Genomic DNA, 19,424 nt, shown 5'->3' with positions numbered 1-19,424 from the left:
GGGAACTTGGGCGCTGGGAGGAGTCCACTTGTTAAGCAGTACTTGCTCTTCAGTTTTGCCATCCAAAGAACAGCATCGAAAGGGTCTTCCAGGGTTTGGCGGCAAAGCCCAAAGCAAATGGAAGTTTCTGTTTTATCTTAATGCAAACCTTGCATTCAACTCACTATAATGTATGTGTTTTTCATGTACAATGTTTTTTGAAAAATATCCTAATACAATTGACACTGCAGGAAGATGTTTGCTGGTGAAGATCTTGGGATCTGGAGTCGAACTGATGAGTTCTCTTCAATAAGTGAACCTCTCTGAGTCTTCATTTCCTGATGTGTAAAATGGAGATAAAGTATAGTGCTTACCTCACAGGATTGTTGTGAGGATTCAATAAGAATATGCTTGTAAATCACCTAGATATGTAGTGAATTCTCAAAATATTAGCTGTTTTTATTATCCTTATTAAAAGATTCAGAATAAATTGATCAAAGCAGAGTTAGAGTCATTGTAAAGCTGACCCTTTTTGAGGTCAGGAACCCCACTGAAAACCTGACAAAAGCTATGGGCCTCTCCTCAAAAAAACATGCACACATACAAAGTTTCACTCATTTTTTAAAAGGTGTTATTTTTGAGAGAGAGAGAGAGAAAGAGAGAGTGAGTGAGAGCAGGTGAGGGATGAACTGAAGCTATTTTTGCTCACTTCTTTTGGTGTGGCCCCAGGACCTGGGTCCCCTAGTCTCCTTCCCCAAGAACCATGAGACAAAGGTGGAGTAAAGATCAGCTTTATTATTGGCATGAAGGCAGGGAGGTGGTGATAGTGCCAGGCCCTTCTGTGGGTGAGGGGGCAGAGGGCTCAACCAGCCAGCACTGATCCCCCAAGCTAGACTCACTGAGGTCCAGGGCTCCAAGTGCCTCTGGCTTTCAGCAAAAGCAGTGGGTGGGCAGGCAGGCAGACTGCTAGTTATTGAATAAGTGGGCTCCTCAGGGCTGTTCTGGAGCTGGGGTTGGGCTGGAGTTGGCAGGAGGTGGAGGGCGAGGCTGGATATCCCTGGTGCGCATATAGGACAGCAGCTGCTCTGGGATTTCGGCCAGCACGTCCTTGGCTAGTCGGGCCATACTCAGCACCTGGTTTCCGGACCGGTCAACATAGTCTCGGAAGGGGACGAACTGGGACAGGCACAGACAGTCAGGTGTGGGTAATGGCCAGGGAAGAGAGGAGTGGGAAGGGAAGCAGTAAGGGGGTTTCCTCCTTGACCCCTAACATCTCTTTCCAAATATCACATTAGCTCTTTCCCTCTATCTTGGACAGCTTTCCACATTTACTTTCTCCCCACCTCCTTTTTTTCTCATCTTCTGTTTACCATCAGCCTGATCCAGTTTAGCTTCATGCAGTACTGACACTGCTTTTGCTAATGTAATAGTCCCTCTGTTCCCAAATCAGTCCAGTGGGCAATAATTGTCAGTCCTCATCTTGCTTGACTTCTCTTTAGCTTTTCATTACATTTGACCATAATCTTCCAAAACACATTCCACTCTTGGCATACCACACTCTTCTGGATTTTCTTGTTCTTTTCTGGATGCTCCTTTCCCCAACCCCATTCCTCTAGGTCTACCTGATCTCTAAACCTGGTCACGTCTCTCAGTTCTCTTCCAGGGTGATCTCATACACTTCCATGACTTTCAAAACTGTTCTCTGACTCCCAAATTTATACAGCCATCCCTGGCCTCTTTGTTAAGGTCCAGAGCCATGTATTTAATTGCCCATATTATTATATATATTCACTTGTCTTAGATACCTCAAACCCTAAGTGTTCACAACTGAATTCTGGCCCTTTCTGCCAAATCTTTTCCTCCTCCAGGTTTTCCTTTCCCAATCAATGAGACTATCACTGACTTAGTTGCTCAAGCTAGAAAACAGAGTCATCTTTGAAGCCCTCCTCACTCCCCATCACCATTTAATCAAAGCATAAACTCTTGTAAAATTTTCTTAGTCTTTTGAACCTGCTTCTTTCCATCCTCACTGCTTCCATTCCTATCCAGATCCCTATCCTCCCCTCTACTACTTCAGAGACTTCCTTACTAACAGTACCCGCTGCAGTCAACCCTCCATGCAACAGAGATCCCCTTAATGCAAGTCTGACCATCTCAGTCCCCTATGTCAAATCCTCCAAGAACTTTCCAATTTTTTAGAACAAAACTCCAAATCATCACCATGACCGGCAAGGCCTTGGCTCCCTCTTCTTCACACTTACTGGGATCCTGCCACCCTGGCCTCCTGTGTTTTCCATGTTTGGGCTAATTCTGCTGAGCCTCAGGGCCTTTGCATGTGCTGCTCCTCTACCCTCCTTTAGGTTTCAGCTCAAATGTCATTTCCTTATAGAAGCCTTTCTTGACTATCCTACTAAGTCAGTCCCTGTTATAAGCTCTCATGGTGGCATTTGCTGTTCCTCTGGAGCACTTATCATAGTCTAATGAGATATTTAACTGTTGTGATTATTATTGGTTACCTCCACTAGAGGGCATGGGCTTTGGGGATATCCTATACTATGGATCCACAATGGCAATAGCAACCTGCCTATTCCTCAAAAAGAATATGTTCAATGAAGGCAGGAAGGCTGAAAGCGTAACGGGAAGAAAGGTAGGTAAATAAGAAAGCAGTAAGGGAGAGTGGCTGCCAGCTTAGCCTCTCCTTCTCACTGTGCCTTTTGGCTCCATGACTTCCTCTCCCCGGTCAGGTCTACCTGAACGATGTCCCGCTCTGCATAGCGTCCCCTAGAGGACACGCGCACGTCATCACCATCCAGCTCTTCCATTGCTACAGAAAAGACACCTCTCAGCTGATTGCCCTTTCCCACACCAACCCATACTACCCCCTTCCCTGTTAGCTTACTTTGGAGTCATCATGAGAATATTTAATGGTTGTATTAAAGTCCTAACAAATATTAGGCATCGTTATGGAATTGTTATTATGCCTTCCCATGCATTCTATCCTCCCAGGAACCCCAGGAGGGAAATATTCGTATCAACAGCCTCAGTTATAATAAGGAAATATGTACAGAGAAGGTCTGTCACTTGGTCAAGGTCTAACACAAGCATCCATCTTATCTTTTTTGTAAGGTGGGCCTGGGTGCCCAGATCCTCCTCTATTTTCCCCAGTTCTTGGTCTCACTCATGGACACCCTTCCGTCCTACTCACCTTCAAACATGGCTGGTCCCACACCAACAATAATGATAGACATGGGCAGTGAGGAGGCCTGTGAGGGAAGAGTTGAATGGTTGGGGTGAACAGTCATAATGATGGAGGTGACTGTTGGGGACAATTCTCTGTGCATGTATCATGTTTCTGCACATCTTGCAAGCAGAGGCAGTGATTTCCTTTGTTCAAGATTATCTTTTCAAGGATGTCTGCATATCAAATAGCCTTGAAAGATATAGTGTCTTCCTTTGGAGCAAAGGGCAGATTTATGTACTATTCAGTTTATAATAAAGTATCTCACACTGGAACAAAGGGCAGATATGCTTACTGCCCATTATGAAAGATTCAGATACCCTAAACTCAGGGTTTCTATCCTAGAATGTCTCTCATTGTGGGTGCAGCTGTCATTTGGCCCTCTTAATATGATCTTGTGGGAGTTGGGACCTAGATTCAGAGCAAATGCTGATAATTGAGCTACTACTATCGCTGAGAATAACAAAGTCCTTTGTCTCTGATCCAGGAGTCTTGTGTCTTCTGCCAGCATCCATGAAACTGGTAGACTAATTTGTTAGCTTGCAAGTAGGATAAAATCTCAACTCCTTCACAGTTATTAACAGTGACCCTCCCTGGCAAGCCCTCCTCCTTAAACTCACACTGACAATGGCCTCCTTGGTCTGCGTCATGTCAGAGATGACCCCGTCAGTGATGATGAGCAGAACGTAGTACTGGGAACCATCAGAGATCTTGGCTGCAGCCCTGGTTGAGAGTCCAAGATCAGAATCCAGCTGAAAGTCCAAAGAGGCCAAGAGAACTCCCTACCCCTAAAATTTCCACAGCCAGTGTGTAAGCAGTGGGTAAGGACTGGGGTTTCTAAAGCCCATGCTCCTTCTCAAGACCTGGATGCCTGCCTGACATCCCTCTAGTAACATTTATGGAGAACTTATTATGGTAGGTACTGTGTTATGATAGGCACCAGAGGTACACAATGAGAAAAAACAAATTCATCCTAGCCCTCTCAAGGGAGGGCATTAATCCCAGAGTCACAGAAATAGGTATAAAATTACACTTGTGATAAGTACTGTGATGGAAAGGGACATTGCTATGACAGTATCTAGTAGGGGATCCTGACATGGTCCAGGAGGTCAGTGAAAGCTTCTTTAAGGAAACAATGTTTGAGGGTGAAGGAGAGGTTAAGTGAAGGAGGGGGATCATTCCAGGCAGAGGGAACAGCATAGACAAGGGCCCTGTGATGGGACTAAAGGAAGCCCACCCTGTCTGGAGCCCAGAAAGTGAGGGAAGCAGAGTGGACCTTGTGGCTGAGATGGGGCAGGGGCCAGACTACACAGGGCTTTGACAGCTCATAGAAAGATTTTAGGGCAAGACCAAAGGCTGAAGGCTGCCTTTCTTCCCTTTCTCACTCATTTCTTCTTTCTTCCTTCTCCCCTCTGCTGGCCACCTCCCATTGCCTATGCTTCTGGGTCCTTAGCCAGTCTAAAAACTGCTCCAAGCTTCTTTTCCTTCTCTCACCATCAATCTTTGAATCCAAGATTTTTCTATGTGAAAAGGACTTCAGAAGTCATTTAGTCCAGTCCACTTATTTTACATATAAGAAGAATGAGACCTTTGGAGAGCACAAAGGTTCTGTGTGAGTTGGAAAGGACCGAATTACACTATCCAATAAGGTAGCCCCTAGCCACATGTGGCCATTGAAATTTAATTAAGTTAAAAAGAATTAAATTTTAGGTTCCTTTTTTACCCACGCTACATCTCAAACGCTCAATAAAAGAACCCAACTAAACCTAAAGCCCTGAGCTCTTGATTCCTTCACTCTCCATTCCAGGCCTGTTTTTTGGATGCTCCTCCATATACACTGTATATTCTGGTCATAAATACACTGTTCATTGTTTCCTGATCTTGCCCCTTTATGACGCTGGGCTTTTCACATGTGGTTCCTCCTGCCAGGCCTACTCTGTATTCTCTTATAAAAACTCCAACTTGCCAAGCTGAGCAGTACTCTCCAAAAGTAGATCTCTCAGACTAGGTTATACCCTCCTCTCCCTCTGCCTTCTAGGATACTGTCAACCAAGATGGGCTGTCAGCCCTTCCACATGGGTTTTCACACCCATGAGGGTACCAGCATGTGTAGGGAGAACCCAAGGCTACAGGATACCTAGAACATCCATTCTACTGTATGATCTGGTGCATAAAGCTAGATGACTGTAAGTACACTTATAACACCTTTTTTTGGAGGTGCCTGAGTGGTTCAGTTGGTTAAGTGTCTGATTCTTGATTCCAGCTCAGGTCATGATCTCATAGTTTGTGAGATGGAGCCCTGCATCAGGCTGCATGCTGACAGCGCTCAGAGCCTGCTTGGGACTCTCTCTCCCTCTCTCTCCAGCCCCTCGTAGGGATGCCCTACTTGTAGGCATGCTTTCCCTCTTGCTCTCTCAAAATAAATAAATAAACACTAAAAAACCCCACCTCCCCCCATCCAAATTAAAGCAAACATGGACACAACAAGAAGAGAATGTAAAATTTGCATGAATTAAGATAAACATGTTGTCTTCAAAGACATTTTCAGCCAGGTTGCTTTCAGCTGTGCCCCTAAGATTCCCCTGGGGGAAGCAATTGCTTGCCTTTGTCAACAGGCAACTTGCTGGAAAAGTCTGAGAAGCTCTGGCCTACGGAAAGTAATGATTTATTTATATTTCTGTCTCCTGCACCAGGGTGGGAGCTCCTAAGGGCAGAGACTAGATCTGATTCATCTGTGAGTCTCCAGTGCACCAGCAGAGAACTGAGAATACAGCAAATGCCCTTTTAATAGTAATAATGACAATAATAGTAACAGTAATAGCTTACACTTATAGCAGTTATGTGGCAGGCACTAAGCGCTTGACGTATATTAGTTTAGTTAGCCCTCACAACAATCCTATGATATTTCAATTTTTTAAGTGTTTTATTTTAGAGAGAGAGAGAGAGAGCATGAGTGGGAGAGAGGGGCAGAAGGAGAGAGAGAATCTTAAGCAGGCTCCATGCAGAGCCTGACACGGGGCTCTGTCCCACAACCCAGGGATCATGAACTGAACCAAAATCAAGAGTTGGATGCTCAACTGACTGAGCCACTCAGGTGCCCCCCTACCATGATATTACTATTATTATTCTCATTTTACAATGGAGCAAATAGGCATAGAGAGGTTCAGGGTCTTGCTCAAAGTCATACAGCTAGTGAGTGGTAGAGCAGGTGTACCAAATTAGCTAGTTTGGCTTCACAGCCCACATTCATGCTACATTGACTCCTTATTGAATGTTTATTGAATGAATGAATGAATGAATGAATAAATTAGTGAACTAAGATAATATTAAAAAAGTCTGTTTAATAACAAAAATATGCTGAGGCTCCAATATTAAGTGAAAAAAATCAGTAGTGAAATATTACATGTAATTTTTTAAAGTTTATTTATTTTTTTAGTAATCTCTACACCCAGCCTGAGACCCAAACTCATGGCCCTGAACAAGAGTTGCATGCTCTTCTGACTGAGCCAGTCAGGTTCCCCAACATGTAATTTGACTGCATTTATGGATTCATAAGGAAAACCCTGTCAAGAACTACATATACATCCACATTCCCATGGGAAGTATTTTGGATGATTTCTTATTTCATTTCTCCATCCTTGAAATTTTCTACAGCAATGTTACGTTGCTTTCATAATTAAAAGAAACTATTATCCTCACTATGAATCACATAAACAATCTTTATTAGGGAAAAGGGAAGTGTATAGACATAAATATCCCTGAAATCCTTCTATTTGTATTCTCTTTCTCTCTCTCTCTCTCTCTTTTTTTTTTTTTTTGGTTAATCTTTTCACTTTCAAGCTTTCTGAGGTACTTTGTTTTAGCTGGGTCTCCTCTATTCAGCATATCATAGAGTTTACTTATTATTTTTTAGCCATTCAGAGAGTCTTTTTCTTTTAAGAGGTGAACTTACCCAATTTTTAAAAAAATGTTTGAGAGAGAGAGAGAGAGAGTGTGTGCGAGTGGAGGGAGCAGGAGAGAGAGAAGAGAGAGAGAGAGAATTCCAAGCAGGCTCCATGCTGTCACCACAGAGCCCAAAGCGAGGCTCAGTCTCACAAACCATGAAATCATGACGTGAGCCAAAACCAAGAGTCAGATGCTTAACTGTCCGAGCCACCCAGGTGGCCCCCCAATTTATGTTTAATGGTATATGTTTGGTTTTAGTTCTGTCATTTTATTTTATTTAAAAAGTGATTTGTGATCTCAGGGTTTTGTTTTTATTCTGAAATTTTGGAGTTACTCTTTCATTTTTAGAAGTTACTTTCCCATTTTTTAATCTACCATTTATTGAGCACTTACTATGGGCCAGACACTGTGCTAATAATTCTTACTTTGTTATCTAATTTTAACCTCCCAATATTCCTATCAAGAAGGTGCTATTGTTAGCCATTATTGTGGCCATTTACAGGGAGAAAATGGGGACTTAGGCTAAGCTGCTTAAGGTCACATGGTTAGTGAGTGGTGGAGCCAGGATCACTCCCAGGTCTGATGCCAAAGCTTGTGTCTTAACCATTGTGCTATAGGACCATCTCTCTTTTCCCCAAACTTGAGGGCTGAGTTGTTGTTCCCAGAGAATGGAGTTGGGGTAATTTGTTGACACTGTCTGTGCATCCTCTTTACCGCAGAATAAGGCATTTACCTCTTTATTTTATATATTTTTAAATGTTAATTTATTTATTTTGAGAGAGAGAGAGTGCGCGTGTACGCGTGTGTGGAAGGAGCAGAGAGAAAGGAAGAGAGAGAGAATCCCAAGCAGGCTCTGGGATGTTAGTGCAGAGCCCAATGGGGGGCTCAATCTCATGAACACATGAGATCACGACCTGAGCCAAAATCGATAGTTGGATGCTTAACTGACTGAGCCACCCGGGAGCCCTAGCATTTACCTCTTTATACTAGAGCCTGGCCAACACTGAAACTTGTATCCTTTCCCCAAAGCCCAGGTTAAGCCAAGAGTGGTCTTGACTATCCTTGGGAAGTCAGTCCCCTATTTGGGTCCCCTCATTCCCCCCAAACCCACCCAATTCCCTTACCTGGCTACCTGGTTGATGACAGGAGCAAAGTAGGTGGGCCCATAGAGCTGGACTGTGCGCAGGCTCTGGAAGTAGCTCTCCAGCACGCCCTCGATGCCTGCACAGTTGGGGTCCTCATCATTGTTGTTCTGTCAGGGAAGATGCCTTGCTGGGCTGAGCCATGCAGGGTATACCCAGGAGTACTCTGATCCCAGCTCACTCCTTTTTCCTATTACTCTCATGCTCCCCTCCAAACTCCAACCCTGCTCCCCTCCCTTCTCTGCCACCCTCTCATGGTTTCCTGGTCCTCTGCAGGTACTTGACCCTTAGAAGAAATATGAAGAGAAGAAAATCACCAACGTGAGTGGGCCAGAGGCTAGGGCATGGAGTTTAGGCTCTGGTCTATACTATACCAGGGGGAACTGGTGGGAGATCCGTCCTTCTGGAGGCAGCTTGGCTCCAAAGCCATAGGCTGGGAAGAGCTTGTCACTGTCATAGTCCTGGATGATTTCTCCCACTGCCTTGAGGGCCATGGCGTAGGCGCTGAGTTGGTAGGGACTCATGTAGTGCAGGGAGGTGGGCTGCAGAGGATTCCCTGTAGGGACAAAGGACCCCCAGCCTCATGGTCACCTTGACCACTTATGTATTCACCTGTCTGTGTATATATCCAACCACCTATCCATTCACCCACCCCTTGTACTCCCTTGTTATTATGCCCAAATCATCCATATGTTCATTTATCCATCTGTCCACCTACCAACCCCTCTATCTATCCATCACTTTATCCACTTATCCACACATCCATTCTCTGATCCACCAGATATAAATCCATCTTTCAATCTACCAATCCATCTCTTCTATCTGCCTTTCCATTCTCTTATTCAATATACACCCAAATATCACCCATCCATTCATTCCTATTCATTCCATTCATTCTGTCTTCATATGGATTCATCCACCTGTGCACTCATTCATTGCCCTATCTACTTACCTGTTATTTCTCCAATGTAAACATCTGTCCATTTGTCCACCCGTGTACCCATTCATGCATCCACTTGTCCAACCTATTGTACTCACTCCGTAACCCATCTACCTACTTGGTTTGTTCATCTGTTTGCCCACCCAGTCATTACTCAGCCATTTATCTCTTCATTTCGCCTTACACCCCTATTATCTCCCATCCATTAATGTACTCATCCACTTTTGAGGTATCTCTTCTTTCAACTTTTTTGATTCATTTACCAACTTATTTTCCTGTACCCTCTGCCCTCCCTGCCATTACACTGAATAATCTCCCCCCAAAACTCCTGTCCCAACCTGGTTGGGCTTTGCCTCAACCCTGGGCTTCCTGGGTAGGTGAACTTTTATCTCCAGGTGAGAATCCAGGCCAATCCCTAATGACTTCCTTAGAATTCCTCCACACCCCATTCTCCCATCCATGCCTCACCATTAGAAGCTGTGAAGTCAATGGCAACTGTGAAGTTCAGCTGTGTCCTGTCGGGGAAATAGATGGATTGAGAAGTGAGGGATTAATACTTATTATACCAGGATTTCTCAAACACTAGTGTGCATATGAATCACCTGAGGATAGTGCTAAAATGCAGATTCTGATCTGGATGGTCTGGGTGGAGCCTGAAATTCTACATTTCTAACAAACTCCCAGGTGATGCAGATGCTGCTGGCCCATGGAGCACATTCTGGGTAGTAGAATTAAATGTCTACTGTGTGATAAGTTTATGTAATTTATGTAATTTAACTTAACCCTTACTATAGCCTTGAAGTAGTAATTAATATCTCCATTTTGCATAGGAGAAAAGTGACGTTCAGAGAAGCAAAGCACTTTACCCAGGTCTGCCTACCACTACTGAACCAAGTGGAATGTCCTCTTTGGTCTGTTTGGGTTTTCCCTCTCTCGTGGCCTCTCCTTCTTGCCTGGCTATGATTTTTTCTGGATCCCAGTCAGGTTACTGGGGTCATCTTTGAAGACCACTGGTCTGGAATCTTCTCAGGGGGTACTGGAAGCTAGGCATGAAAGGCAGCTCCATGAAGAGAACTAAGATGGGCAACACTATGCATTTTACAGAGCACTTTATAGTTTGCCAAGTGTTTAAAAGTTTATTTCCATGGACCCTAAACATTCATATATTAAAAAACTGAGGCTTAGAATTGGGAGTAACTCAATGCTGAACAGAACTTGGCCTGTGACTCACCCTCCCTTGATGTAATCAACAAAAGTGAATTCAGAGTCCACAGAGAAGGAGAGCAGCGTCACCTGTGGGACAGAGAGGCAGCCCTGCCACTTTGGAGTGGGCAGTTGGGTAGCAGAAGGCAGAGAGGCACATGATTCCACCTCCTGCCCCACACCCCCCACCCTGTCCAATTTCTAAAATGGCAAAAAAGAGGAAGCTGTCAGAAATAGATTTGGATTTACAAAAGTGTACTAAATTGGGAAATACAACTTAAGTTTAAAAAAAAATTCTGCAACAGTAAAGTTCAAACAATTTTTCTCAAGTGAGAAAACAAAAGATAAGCTTAAGTGGTGCTATCTTGTGCCCAACATTACTATATTCAAGTAATCTGTGCCCAATGCCTTCCTGTACCCCCAACATTTGTCTGTGGGAATGGAAGCAGAAGGATCTAGGGAGGGCTAGAGCTTTAGGGAGCACTCACAGTTCCTGAGTTGACATATTTCTTCTTCTTACATTTCTTCCGAGGGTTAAGTACCTGAGTGAAAAAGATAACAGTGATGGCGGGAAATAGAGAAAGAGAGCTGTAGACTGAGAACACTGGGATGGAGGGACTGGGAAACCTGGACAAGGCTGGAGTTCTCACCTCATACACTGTGAACTGGTTCTGGGCCTTGCTCAGCTCCCGGTAGCTGGTGGTGAACTCACCAATGAAGTCATGGCTGCAGGGAGGCCAGAGGTGGGTGAGCAACGGCTACCGTTGGCTTGGAGCCAGCCCTGAAAGTAGTCTTTTGTTCCCACTATCCCCTCTCTCTACTTGAGCTGCAGGGCACTGGGGTTGGGGCCATAAGAGAGGCCAAGTTAAGGGGAAAGAGGGAAGAGGTGTACTCAAGGTCTTGGCATCTATTATTACCACTTACGACTCACAAGGCCACTTTGGGTTCCTGGTGAATGTATTACGTATTATAGGAAGGTCTTTGAATTAACTACAGGAGAAGACAGTACTATGTGGGGCAGTTCTACCTTCCATCCCGGTCCCAGTCATACACATCAATCTTCACTGTTCTGAAATGCAGGAGATAAATATAGGTTAGGTGTGTACAATAAATCCTAGATGCACCCCCACTTACTTAACCATAAACAAATCATCCTCCAATATGCCCATCTGTTTTTCCTTCAGCTATCCTCCCATTAGTCCATCCATCCTATTTATTCATTCATCAGCCCATGCACATACCCAGCTATCTACTGCCACTGCCACTGTTTCTTTTACTGCTATTTGTACTGCTATTTCTATTTTTTTAATGTTGATTAGTTTTGAGAGAGAGAGAGAGAGAGAGAGCACTAGTGGGAGAGGGGCAGAGAGGGAGACAGAGGATCCAAAAAGCTGGCTTTGTGATGACAGCAGAGAGCCCGACGTGGAGCCTGCACTCATGAGCTATGAGATCATGACCTGAGCCGAGGTTGGATGTTTAACTGACTGAGCCACCCAGGCACCCTTGGTGTTACTCTTCTTTACTATTTGTTGAGTGTTACTATATTCTAGGCATTGTTATCAGTACTTTCGTTGATTGTCTCATTTAATTTAACAACCATCCTATAAAGTACTATTATTCTTATTTTTAGATAAGAGGTACAAAAGACAAAAACTTGACTAAGGACCATAACTAGTAAGTGATTAAGCTGAAACTTAAAACTCAAACATCTTAAAAAAACAAAAAACAAAAAACAAAAAACAAAAAAAAAACCCTCAAACATCTTGGTTCCAAACACTTTGTTCCTAACTACTATGCCTGAGTCCTCCTGTATGTCCATATATCTGTTACAGTCCAGACAACCATCTATCTATCCATCTAGACATCCACTTACCCATTCATTTGCCAATCTAATTACGTATTAACACCTATCTTTATCTACCCATATAACTATACATCCAGGCTTTCACTGACTTACTGATGTATGCAAGCATCCGTCTGTCCATTCATATATCTAACTGAACACCCAACCATCTGATGTCTGTCCATCTGATCATCCATTCATCTATATAGCCATACATTTATGTACCCATCCATCCTTCCACCCACCCACTTACTTGTTTTCATACTGTCCATTTATTAGCTCATATGGTCAGCCTATCCACCTACTTATTAATCAGACAATTTATCCAATGATCCTTCCATCCATCTACCATCCATTCATCAATCCACCTTTCACTGTTTGTTCTCCTGCTTTTTCAGTCATCCCTCTGCCTCTCTAGTCATGTAACAATCTCTCATATCCCATCCATCTACTCATTCATCCTTAATCCATCATCTATTCATCCACTGATCTGCCCATCATTCCACTTATCCATTTATCTGTTATCCACTCATTCATCTCCCACTATACTGACACACCAAGCCTCTTACACACCCATCCATATACCCATCCATCCATTCACCAGCTTACCCATCCATCCAACCATCCATCCATGTATCTGGTTTTTCATTTGTTCATTTGTCCTTTCATCTACCCGTCCACCCATCCATCCTCCTGTCCATCTATGTGGCCATCCATTTGCTTCCCCATTTACCTATCTCCATGCCCCAAACTCTGTCTTGCCAAACAGGATCCTCCAAAACTATTGTTACTTCTGCCATCATTCTGGGTCCAGGAACCCCATTCTCATACCCTTGTTCCCTTAATCCTTAGCTTACGCTGAAGCAGACCTGTCATAGTCTCCATTGCACAGTGCCCGCACAGGGATGCTGAAGGGTTGCCACACAGGATTCAGTGTGTTTTTCACAACCTCCGTCTTGTGGCAGATGGTGAACCTGGAGAGGAGCAAGAGGACTGGAGCCTGCATTGGGGGTAGGACTGAGCCCAGAGATAGGTCCTCATACTCTTGGAGATTCCTGAGATTTCCCCACTTGTTAAACACATTTTGTCCTCTGCCTTGAGTGAATTCTGGGCTCAGGACCCAGTGGAGTCTAAGATGCCCCACATCTAGCCTAAGAGCCATAATGGGCCCATGGCCACAGCTGGGGAGGGGAAGGTGCCACTGGAGAAAGCATTGACTCACGTGCCATCCTCATTGCTCCTATAGAACACAAGGAAGGGATCTGATTTCCCAAAGAAATCCTTCTTGTCCAGCTTGTTTGCACACAGCTGCATGGTGGCAATGTCCTAGGGATGAAGTTTGGCTTGTTGACATCCAAATTGTTCATAGCTTCAAACAGTCCACTAAAGGGGGTTTGGGAGAGAAGGGAGCCTTGTGGGTCTAGCATATGGCCCTTACTGACCCGACAATTGCTAAGCTCCTCTGCAGTCAGCAATATGGTCCCACACTTCTTGCCTGGTACACCCCTGGAAGCAGAAAAGTCCTCTTTGTGAGGGGAGGGAGAGTAGGCAATGAAGATTGGGGAAACCAATCTGGGAGTGAGTGGGCCAGGGATTCAATATGCAATTTTCTGACAGTCCCCTAAATGTATCCCCTTCTGTCCTGGGTTTTTCCTGGTGGGGAAGGCCCTGCCTTTGATTGGGAAGAGGGTCTAAGGTCTGTAAGGAAGGGGCTGCTGTGGCCTAGGTGGACATGTTATAATGGTAGCTTAGGAAAGACATAGGATTTAGAATCCTGAGTGGGTTATTTCCCCTTTTTTGGTCCTAGTTTCCTCCGCTATGAAATGGGAATAATTCCCACCTCTCAGGGCTATGAAAAGATCTGAATGAGTACATGGAAGGACAAGCAATTGGGAGGCTTTATTGATATTGAAGGTGGTGATACTTCTCAAAGCAGACCTTGGTATCTACCATATGCCAGGCACTGTGCTAGGTATGAATTGGCCAGATGGTACTCTCCAGTTCTGGTAGACTCTGCCCTCAGAGAGCTGCCAGTGGAATGTCAAAGCTGACAGGCAAGTAGAGTGTGATGTAGCAGTCCTGAATGAGGGAGAGGAATTTCTATCCAGACCTGGGCAAAGGGCTGTTCTGTTAGATCAAAGATGGTGTGATTTCTGAAGAGTGAAATAAATGTGAAGAGTGAAATAAAAAAGACAAAGGCAGCCTTATCCTCTCCTGACCCAAGAAGGGATCCTTCCATGCATCCTGGGCACATACCAGGACACACCCATCCCCATTTGCCTTGGGTATCCAAGTGATCAGGGGTCTTGCTGATATGGACCTGTGAACCCTAATTCCCCAAAGGGATCCAAAGTATGCAGAGAGAAATCTAGGTCAGGAGTGTCCTGGGTGTAAGTCCTGACTCCAACTTGCTATGTGATTTTCATCATTTTTAACATGAATGTTGAACCATTTGTTTGGCTCTTTCGATCTTTGACTCTTTGTGCTTTAAAAAGATAGAGTGTGAGGAATACAGGGACTCTTCACCTACACATCCAGGACCAAGTCTCTGATCCTCAGCTTTCTCTCTGTTCTTTGCCTCCTTAATGTTTTCTCTCATCCCCTTGACCCAGTGTGAATTCCAGTCAGTGATTATAATAATCACTCCCCTGCATTCTACCCCTTATCCATTGCTCTTCTGTCACTTCAATATACTTATTTGGCAGAACCACAGCCCTAGTTAAATACAATTCTCTGCCTAAGCCATGCTGCACCCGTGCAACTAAATGTGGTCAGAGGAAAACACAAATCTTGCTAACTGATCTCATTTCTTCTTTTACATTTTATTTATTTATTTATTTTAAGTAATCTCTCCACCCAACATGGGGTTTGAACTCATGACCCTGAGATCAAGGGTCACGTGCTCTACTGAGCCAGCCAGGTGTCCCTAACTGGTCTCATTTTAAAGCATGACCACAAACCTCAAGAGGGTCCTTAATCATACTTCACTCGCCAGTTCTGCTAGATGGCAGTTTCACTCCTCTTCTCTCCTCAAACCTGGAAAGCCTCCTCCTCCCCCATCCTCACTCAGCCCATGACCTTGTTTCCTACTTCACTGACAAGACTGAAGCAGCCAGATGAGAATGTCCACGGACCTCCCACCACACCTACCTTGCCTCCAGTATCTTCACCCACGCAACTGTTGCTATAAATGACTATCCATGTGCCTATTTATCCCTCCACTGTGTGCTACATTCCACACACTCTTGCCGGTGCATGGACAGCATTCCAGTAATTCTCTCTTTTTTAAGTTATGTCTATTTTTCAGTTTCTATTGGATCCTTCCCATTAACATACAAATGTAGTATAATTTTTCTCATGTTAAAAAATGCAAACCTATTCTGACCTCACTTCCTTTGCTAACCACTCCTCCTTTTCTCTTCTCCTCTTTGCAGCAAAACCTCTTAAAAGATTCCTTGACTCTCATTCCTGTCTTCCATTCTCTTTTAAACCTCTCCAACCAGGCTGTCACCCCCACCTCTTCCTTCAGAACTTCTGATCTGGAGCAGCATTTAACATGGCTTGTCACTCTCTCCTCAATACACACCTTCACGTTGCCTCCAGGATAATACCCCCTTCTCTTGGTTCTCCTCTTACTTCCTTAATGCTCCTTCTTAGTCTCCTTTTTTAACCATCTCATTTATAGCAACTCCATCCTTCTAGGTGTTCAGGCCAAAGGCCTTGGTGTCATCCTTGACTCCCCTTTTCCTCTCACATCCATATTCAATCTGTCAGGAATCATGATGGCTCCCCTTTCAAGTTGTATCCAGAATCTGACCACTTCCCTCCTTCACTGCTACCTTCCTGGATTACTGTAATAGTCTTCCAATAGGAGCCCTGCTACTACCTTTGTCCACCCAAGGTTTATTCTCAATCCAGCACCAGCTTCATTCTTTGAAAACATGGTCAGATCATGTCGCTTCTCTCCTCAGAGCCTTCCAGTAACTCCCAACTCAGAATAAAAGCTAGTCTTTACAGTGGCTACAAGGCCCTAAACTGTTAACTCTCCAATCTCACCTCCTCTTCCTCCTTGCTCACTTGGCTACCGCCACACTGGCCTCCTTACTGCTCTCTGAACATATCAGGCTTTTGCACTGGCAACTTCCTCTGCTTTCCACCTCCAGATATCTGCATGGCTCACTTCCTTACTTCCTCCTGGTCATTGCTCTGAAGTTACCCCTCCATAAAGCCTACTCAAGCGCTCTGTTGAATATTGCAAGTCCCACCCACCCAGCACTTCCGATCCTCCTAATTCTGCTCTACTTTGCCTTTTTTCCATAGCACTTAAGGTCTTCTAATATATAATTTACTTATTTATTATGTCTATTTTATACAGTTTCTCCCCCTCTTCTATAATATAAGCTTCTTGAGGGTAGGAACCTTTGTTTTGTTCACTATTACAACCCAAGCCCCTTGAACAGTGGCTGACATAGAGTATATGCCCAGTAGTATTTATGGAATGGATAAGTTCCTTGTGCCTAGCACAGGGTGTGGCATACAAAACATGCTAATAAATACTTAGTAAGTGAATGTAATGGAAATTCCAGGGGACTTGATTTAGTGAGGGGAAGCTTCCTGGAGGAAAAGAGCTTGGAAGTGGACCTGAAAGGTAGAATCAGACTTAGAAAAAGTGAGGAGAGAGGGACAGAGTGAGGAGAGAGAGAGAGAGAGAGAGAGAGAGAGAGAGAGAGAGGTTGAGAACAAGACAAGACATGTCTTGCCTGAGACTGACTTGAACAAAGCCCTGGGTGGAGATTGGTCTTTCCTGGGCGGGGGTGGGGTGGGGGAGTGGGGGAGGAGGTGATGGGGAACCACTGAAAGCTCCCAACCAGGGAGAATTCCAGCCTCCACTGCTATTGGGTCAGCAGCATCTTTGGGAGGAAAATTTGGAGGCACCCACCCTTCCCCAGCACCCCTTCTGGTTCAGCTCACGTGAGGGGTCGCTCTACACGGCTGCCCTGGCCTCCGATCACCTCTCCCAGAGCCAGGAACGCTTGTCCAAGGAAATCCTGCACCAGGACATGGAGTCAAGAAGGCCGGGAGGGGCCAGGGTTGCAGAGTCCCAGCCCAGCCCTGGTGATACTGCTGCTTGGACGAGGGTGTTCCAAGGTGGCAGAATGCTAGAAGTATTGTCCTGTCTGTGCTTTAAAGGAGGAGTCCCCAGGCCAGCTTTGCTGCTTGGTCCTGCTGCCAGTTTAAACTGCTCTCCACAATGCTATCCCACACTTCACCTTCCATTCCACACCCCCGCCCCATCCCACAGCCAGCCCCGTTCAGCCTCACCTTCTGTATGTCCGAGAGGTGGCGGAGAAGGAAGAGGAACAGTGAGTAAAAGGCACAGGTGGGACACCATGAGGCCGGAGCAGGAAAGGAGGGCCAGGAGGGTGGGTTTGGGGCCAAGAGGGTAGAGTTGGGGTTGAGGGATAGGAGAATTCTAAGGAGGGTCATTTAACACACTGAGTGCCTCCTGTGTGCCTGGCCAGGCCACCAGGGGATGCTCTGCTCGCTCACCGTTTTGGAGATGTTGGTTTTGGAATCAACATTGTACCTGGGAAGAGAGTGCAACCAGCATAAGGCGGGGCTGGTGGGAGAGAGCTGGGAAAAGGGGTCAGGTTTTGAATACTGGTTAAAATTTTGGGTGGGAGGAGGGAGTGACCTTGCATCGAATTCAATCTGGATCTCCTTTAGGGCATCACGGTCACAGAATCAGGCCTGGGGCAAGGCCAAGACTGGGACTTGGTGGGGGTGGAGTCATATCACCAGCCCGGAGGGGCCTAGATGGAGCCTGAGCTAAATTAGGGAGCAAAGCTTTGGGCCCAACCGGGTCTGGGGAATGGATTTGACCTAAGGGCAGAACCAAGCTAGACCTGGGGACTGAGCTAAAACTAAGGTAGAGGCCTTCAGAGTGGGATCCAATGGCCTGGTGGAGGAACCAGGCCTGGAGTCTGGCCGGGGAGGGGTCTGCCAGAATTTCTCCTGGATCCAGGTTGGGGAGCGGTCCAACCCCGGATTCTGGGCAGGGCTTACACATCAAAGCGCAGATTTTGTTTTTCCTCAAAGAAGTAGTCGAGGACAAATTTGCGCACGAAGTCTGGGTTTAACGTGTTGTCGATCACCTCTGTCCGTCCGAACTGGATAGGGGGTGGAGGGAGAGTCAGCATGGCTCCTGCAAGGGGGCAGGTGATTCCCCGGGGGCTGCTCTTGGCTGGGAGAGGGCTCCAGGACTCACCTCTCGCCATTCCTGGCTCGCCCGGCTCTGCGTGTAAAGCACCACCACTGCAGGCAAGGGTGGAGGTGGGGAGGGATGTCAGATTGGCTTGAACCCCTCCCCGCCCCTCAGTCGCGCCCAGACCCCAGTTCCCCCTCCCGTCCCTGGCGCCTCCTACTGGGATCGGACTTGGAGAAGGTGTCGAGGTCCAGCAGATTCCTAGAGAAAGAGACAGATGGAAAGAGGGTGGGTCATATTGGAGCCCAGTGCCTGGACTCTGCCCCGGTTGGACTCTGCCCTCAGTTCGGAACCCCGGGGAGGCATGGGGCTCAAATCGCATCTCCCTCCCTCATTACTGGTGGGTGGGGACGTGAGGGGGAAGGGAGGCCCCCCCTTGTCAGCACCCTGGACAGCACCGGAAATATCACCTCAAGACCCGTGGTGTATGCATCCACACTGTCTTAAAGGGCCCAGGAAAGAGGGTCAGACCCAGAACTTTGTCCTCCTGAGGCCCAGATCCTACTGGATCCCCGTGACCCGTCCCTTGAACCCGGAGGCTGAACCCTCTTTTGCGGGTGGAGCTGTCTAAAGAAACCCCCTCCCCGAACCTGCCAGCGACTCCCCTAAGTCTGAATCAGATTTTCCGGCCCTGAAATCTTCTTTCCCCCCGGGGTCTAGCTCTTGGCGCCGAGCCCCACAGCCGATTGGGGCAGGGATAGTGCCTACGCCCTCCCCAGCGTGGCCGCTCACCGGCAGGACACGGTAATTTCAATCTTGGTGGCCGGGACGCTGCGCTCAGAGGCTCCGCTGAGAGACATGGCTGGTCGAGTGGCTGGAACCGCGGGAAGCTGTAAGACAGGGGCCGCCGGGGCTAGGTGCGGCGGCAG

General features: G+C 46.1%; 1 protein-coding gene across 4 annotated transcripts in view; it reads right to left on the bottom strand.

Annotated features, from left to right (window-relative positions):
• Positions 1-754: 754 nt before the first annotated feature.
• The window catches only part of CPNE9 (copine family member 9), a 31,061-nt gene continuing 12,391 nt past the window's right edge, over positions 755-19,424 (bottom strand). The window contains exons 2-21 of one of the 4 annotated variants that reach the window (XM_047850037.1): positions 19,288-19,385; positions 18,716-18,756; positions 18,559-18,605; positions 18,357-18,460; positions 17,841-17,877; positions 17,262-17,338; positions 13,733-13,796; positions 13,513-13,616; positions 13,160-13,264; positions 11,475-11,516; positions 11,098-11,173; positions 10,936-10,989; positions 10,476-10,537; positions 9,713-9,759; positions 8,679-8,860; positions 8,287-8,414; positions 3,838-3,940; positions 3,185-3,242; positions 2,730-2,803; positions 755-1,155 (exon numbers count right to left, since the gene is read on the bottom strand). In XM_047850037.1, coding sequence (XP_047705993.1) covers positions 970-1,155; positions 2,730-2,803; positions 3,185-3,242; positions 3,838-3,940; positions 8,287-8,414; positions 8,679-8,860; positions 9,713-9,759; positions 10,476-10,537; positions 10,936-10,989; positions 11,098-11,173; positions 11,475-11,516; positions 13,160-13,264; positions 13,513-13,616; positions 13,733-13,796; positions 17,262-17,338; positions 17,841-17,877; positions 18,357-18,460; positions 18,559-18,605; positions 18,716-18,756; positions 19,288-19,355 — 1,659 coding nt within the window. In that variant the 5' untranslated portion in view covers positions 19,356-19,385 and the 3' untranslated portion in view covers positions 755-969. Of the gene's footprint in view, positions 1,156-2,729; positions 2,804-3,184; positions 3,243-3,837; positions 3,941-8,286; positions 8,415-8,678; positions 8,861-9,712; positions 9,760-10,475; positions 10,538-10,935; positions 10,990-11,097; positions 11,174-11,474; positions 11,517-11,688; positions 11,762-13,159; positions 13,265-13,512; positions 13,674-13,732; positions 13,797-17,261; positions 17,339-17,840; positions 17,878-18,356; positions 18,461-18,558; positions 18,606-18,715; positions 18,757-19,287; positions 19,386-19,424 lie in introns of those variants that run through there. The other 3 variants (XM_047850038.1, XM_047850040.1, XM_047850039.1) reach the window with 3 other exon arrangements.

This window comes from Prionailurus viverrinus, chromosome A2 (assembly GCF_022837055.1).
Source record: "Prionailurus viverrinus isolate Anna chromosome A2, UM_Priviv_1.0, whole genome shotgun sequence".
Lineage (NCBI taxonomy): Eukaryota > Metazoa > Chordata > Mammalia > Carnivora > Felidae > Prionailurus > Prionailurus viverrinus.
Note: the sequence above shows the minus strand (reverse complement) of the source record. Positions and strands in the feature narration are given on the sequence as shown.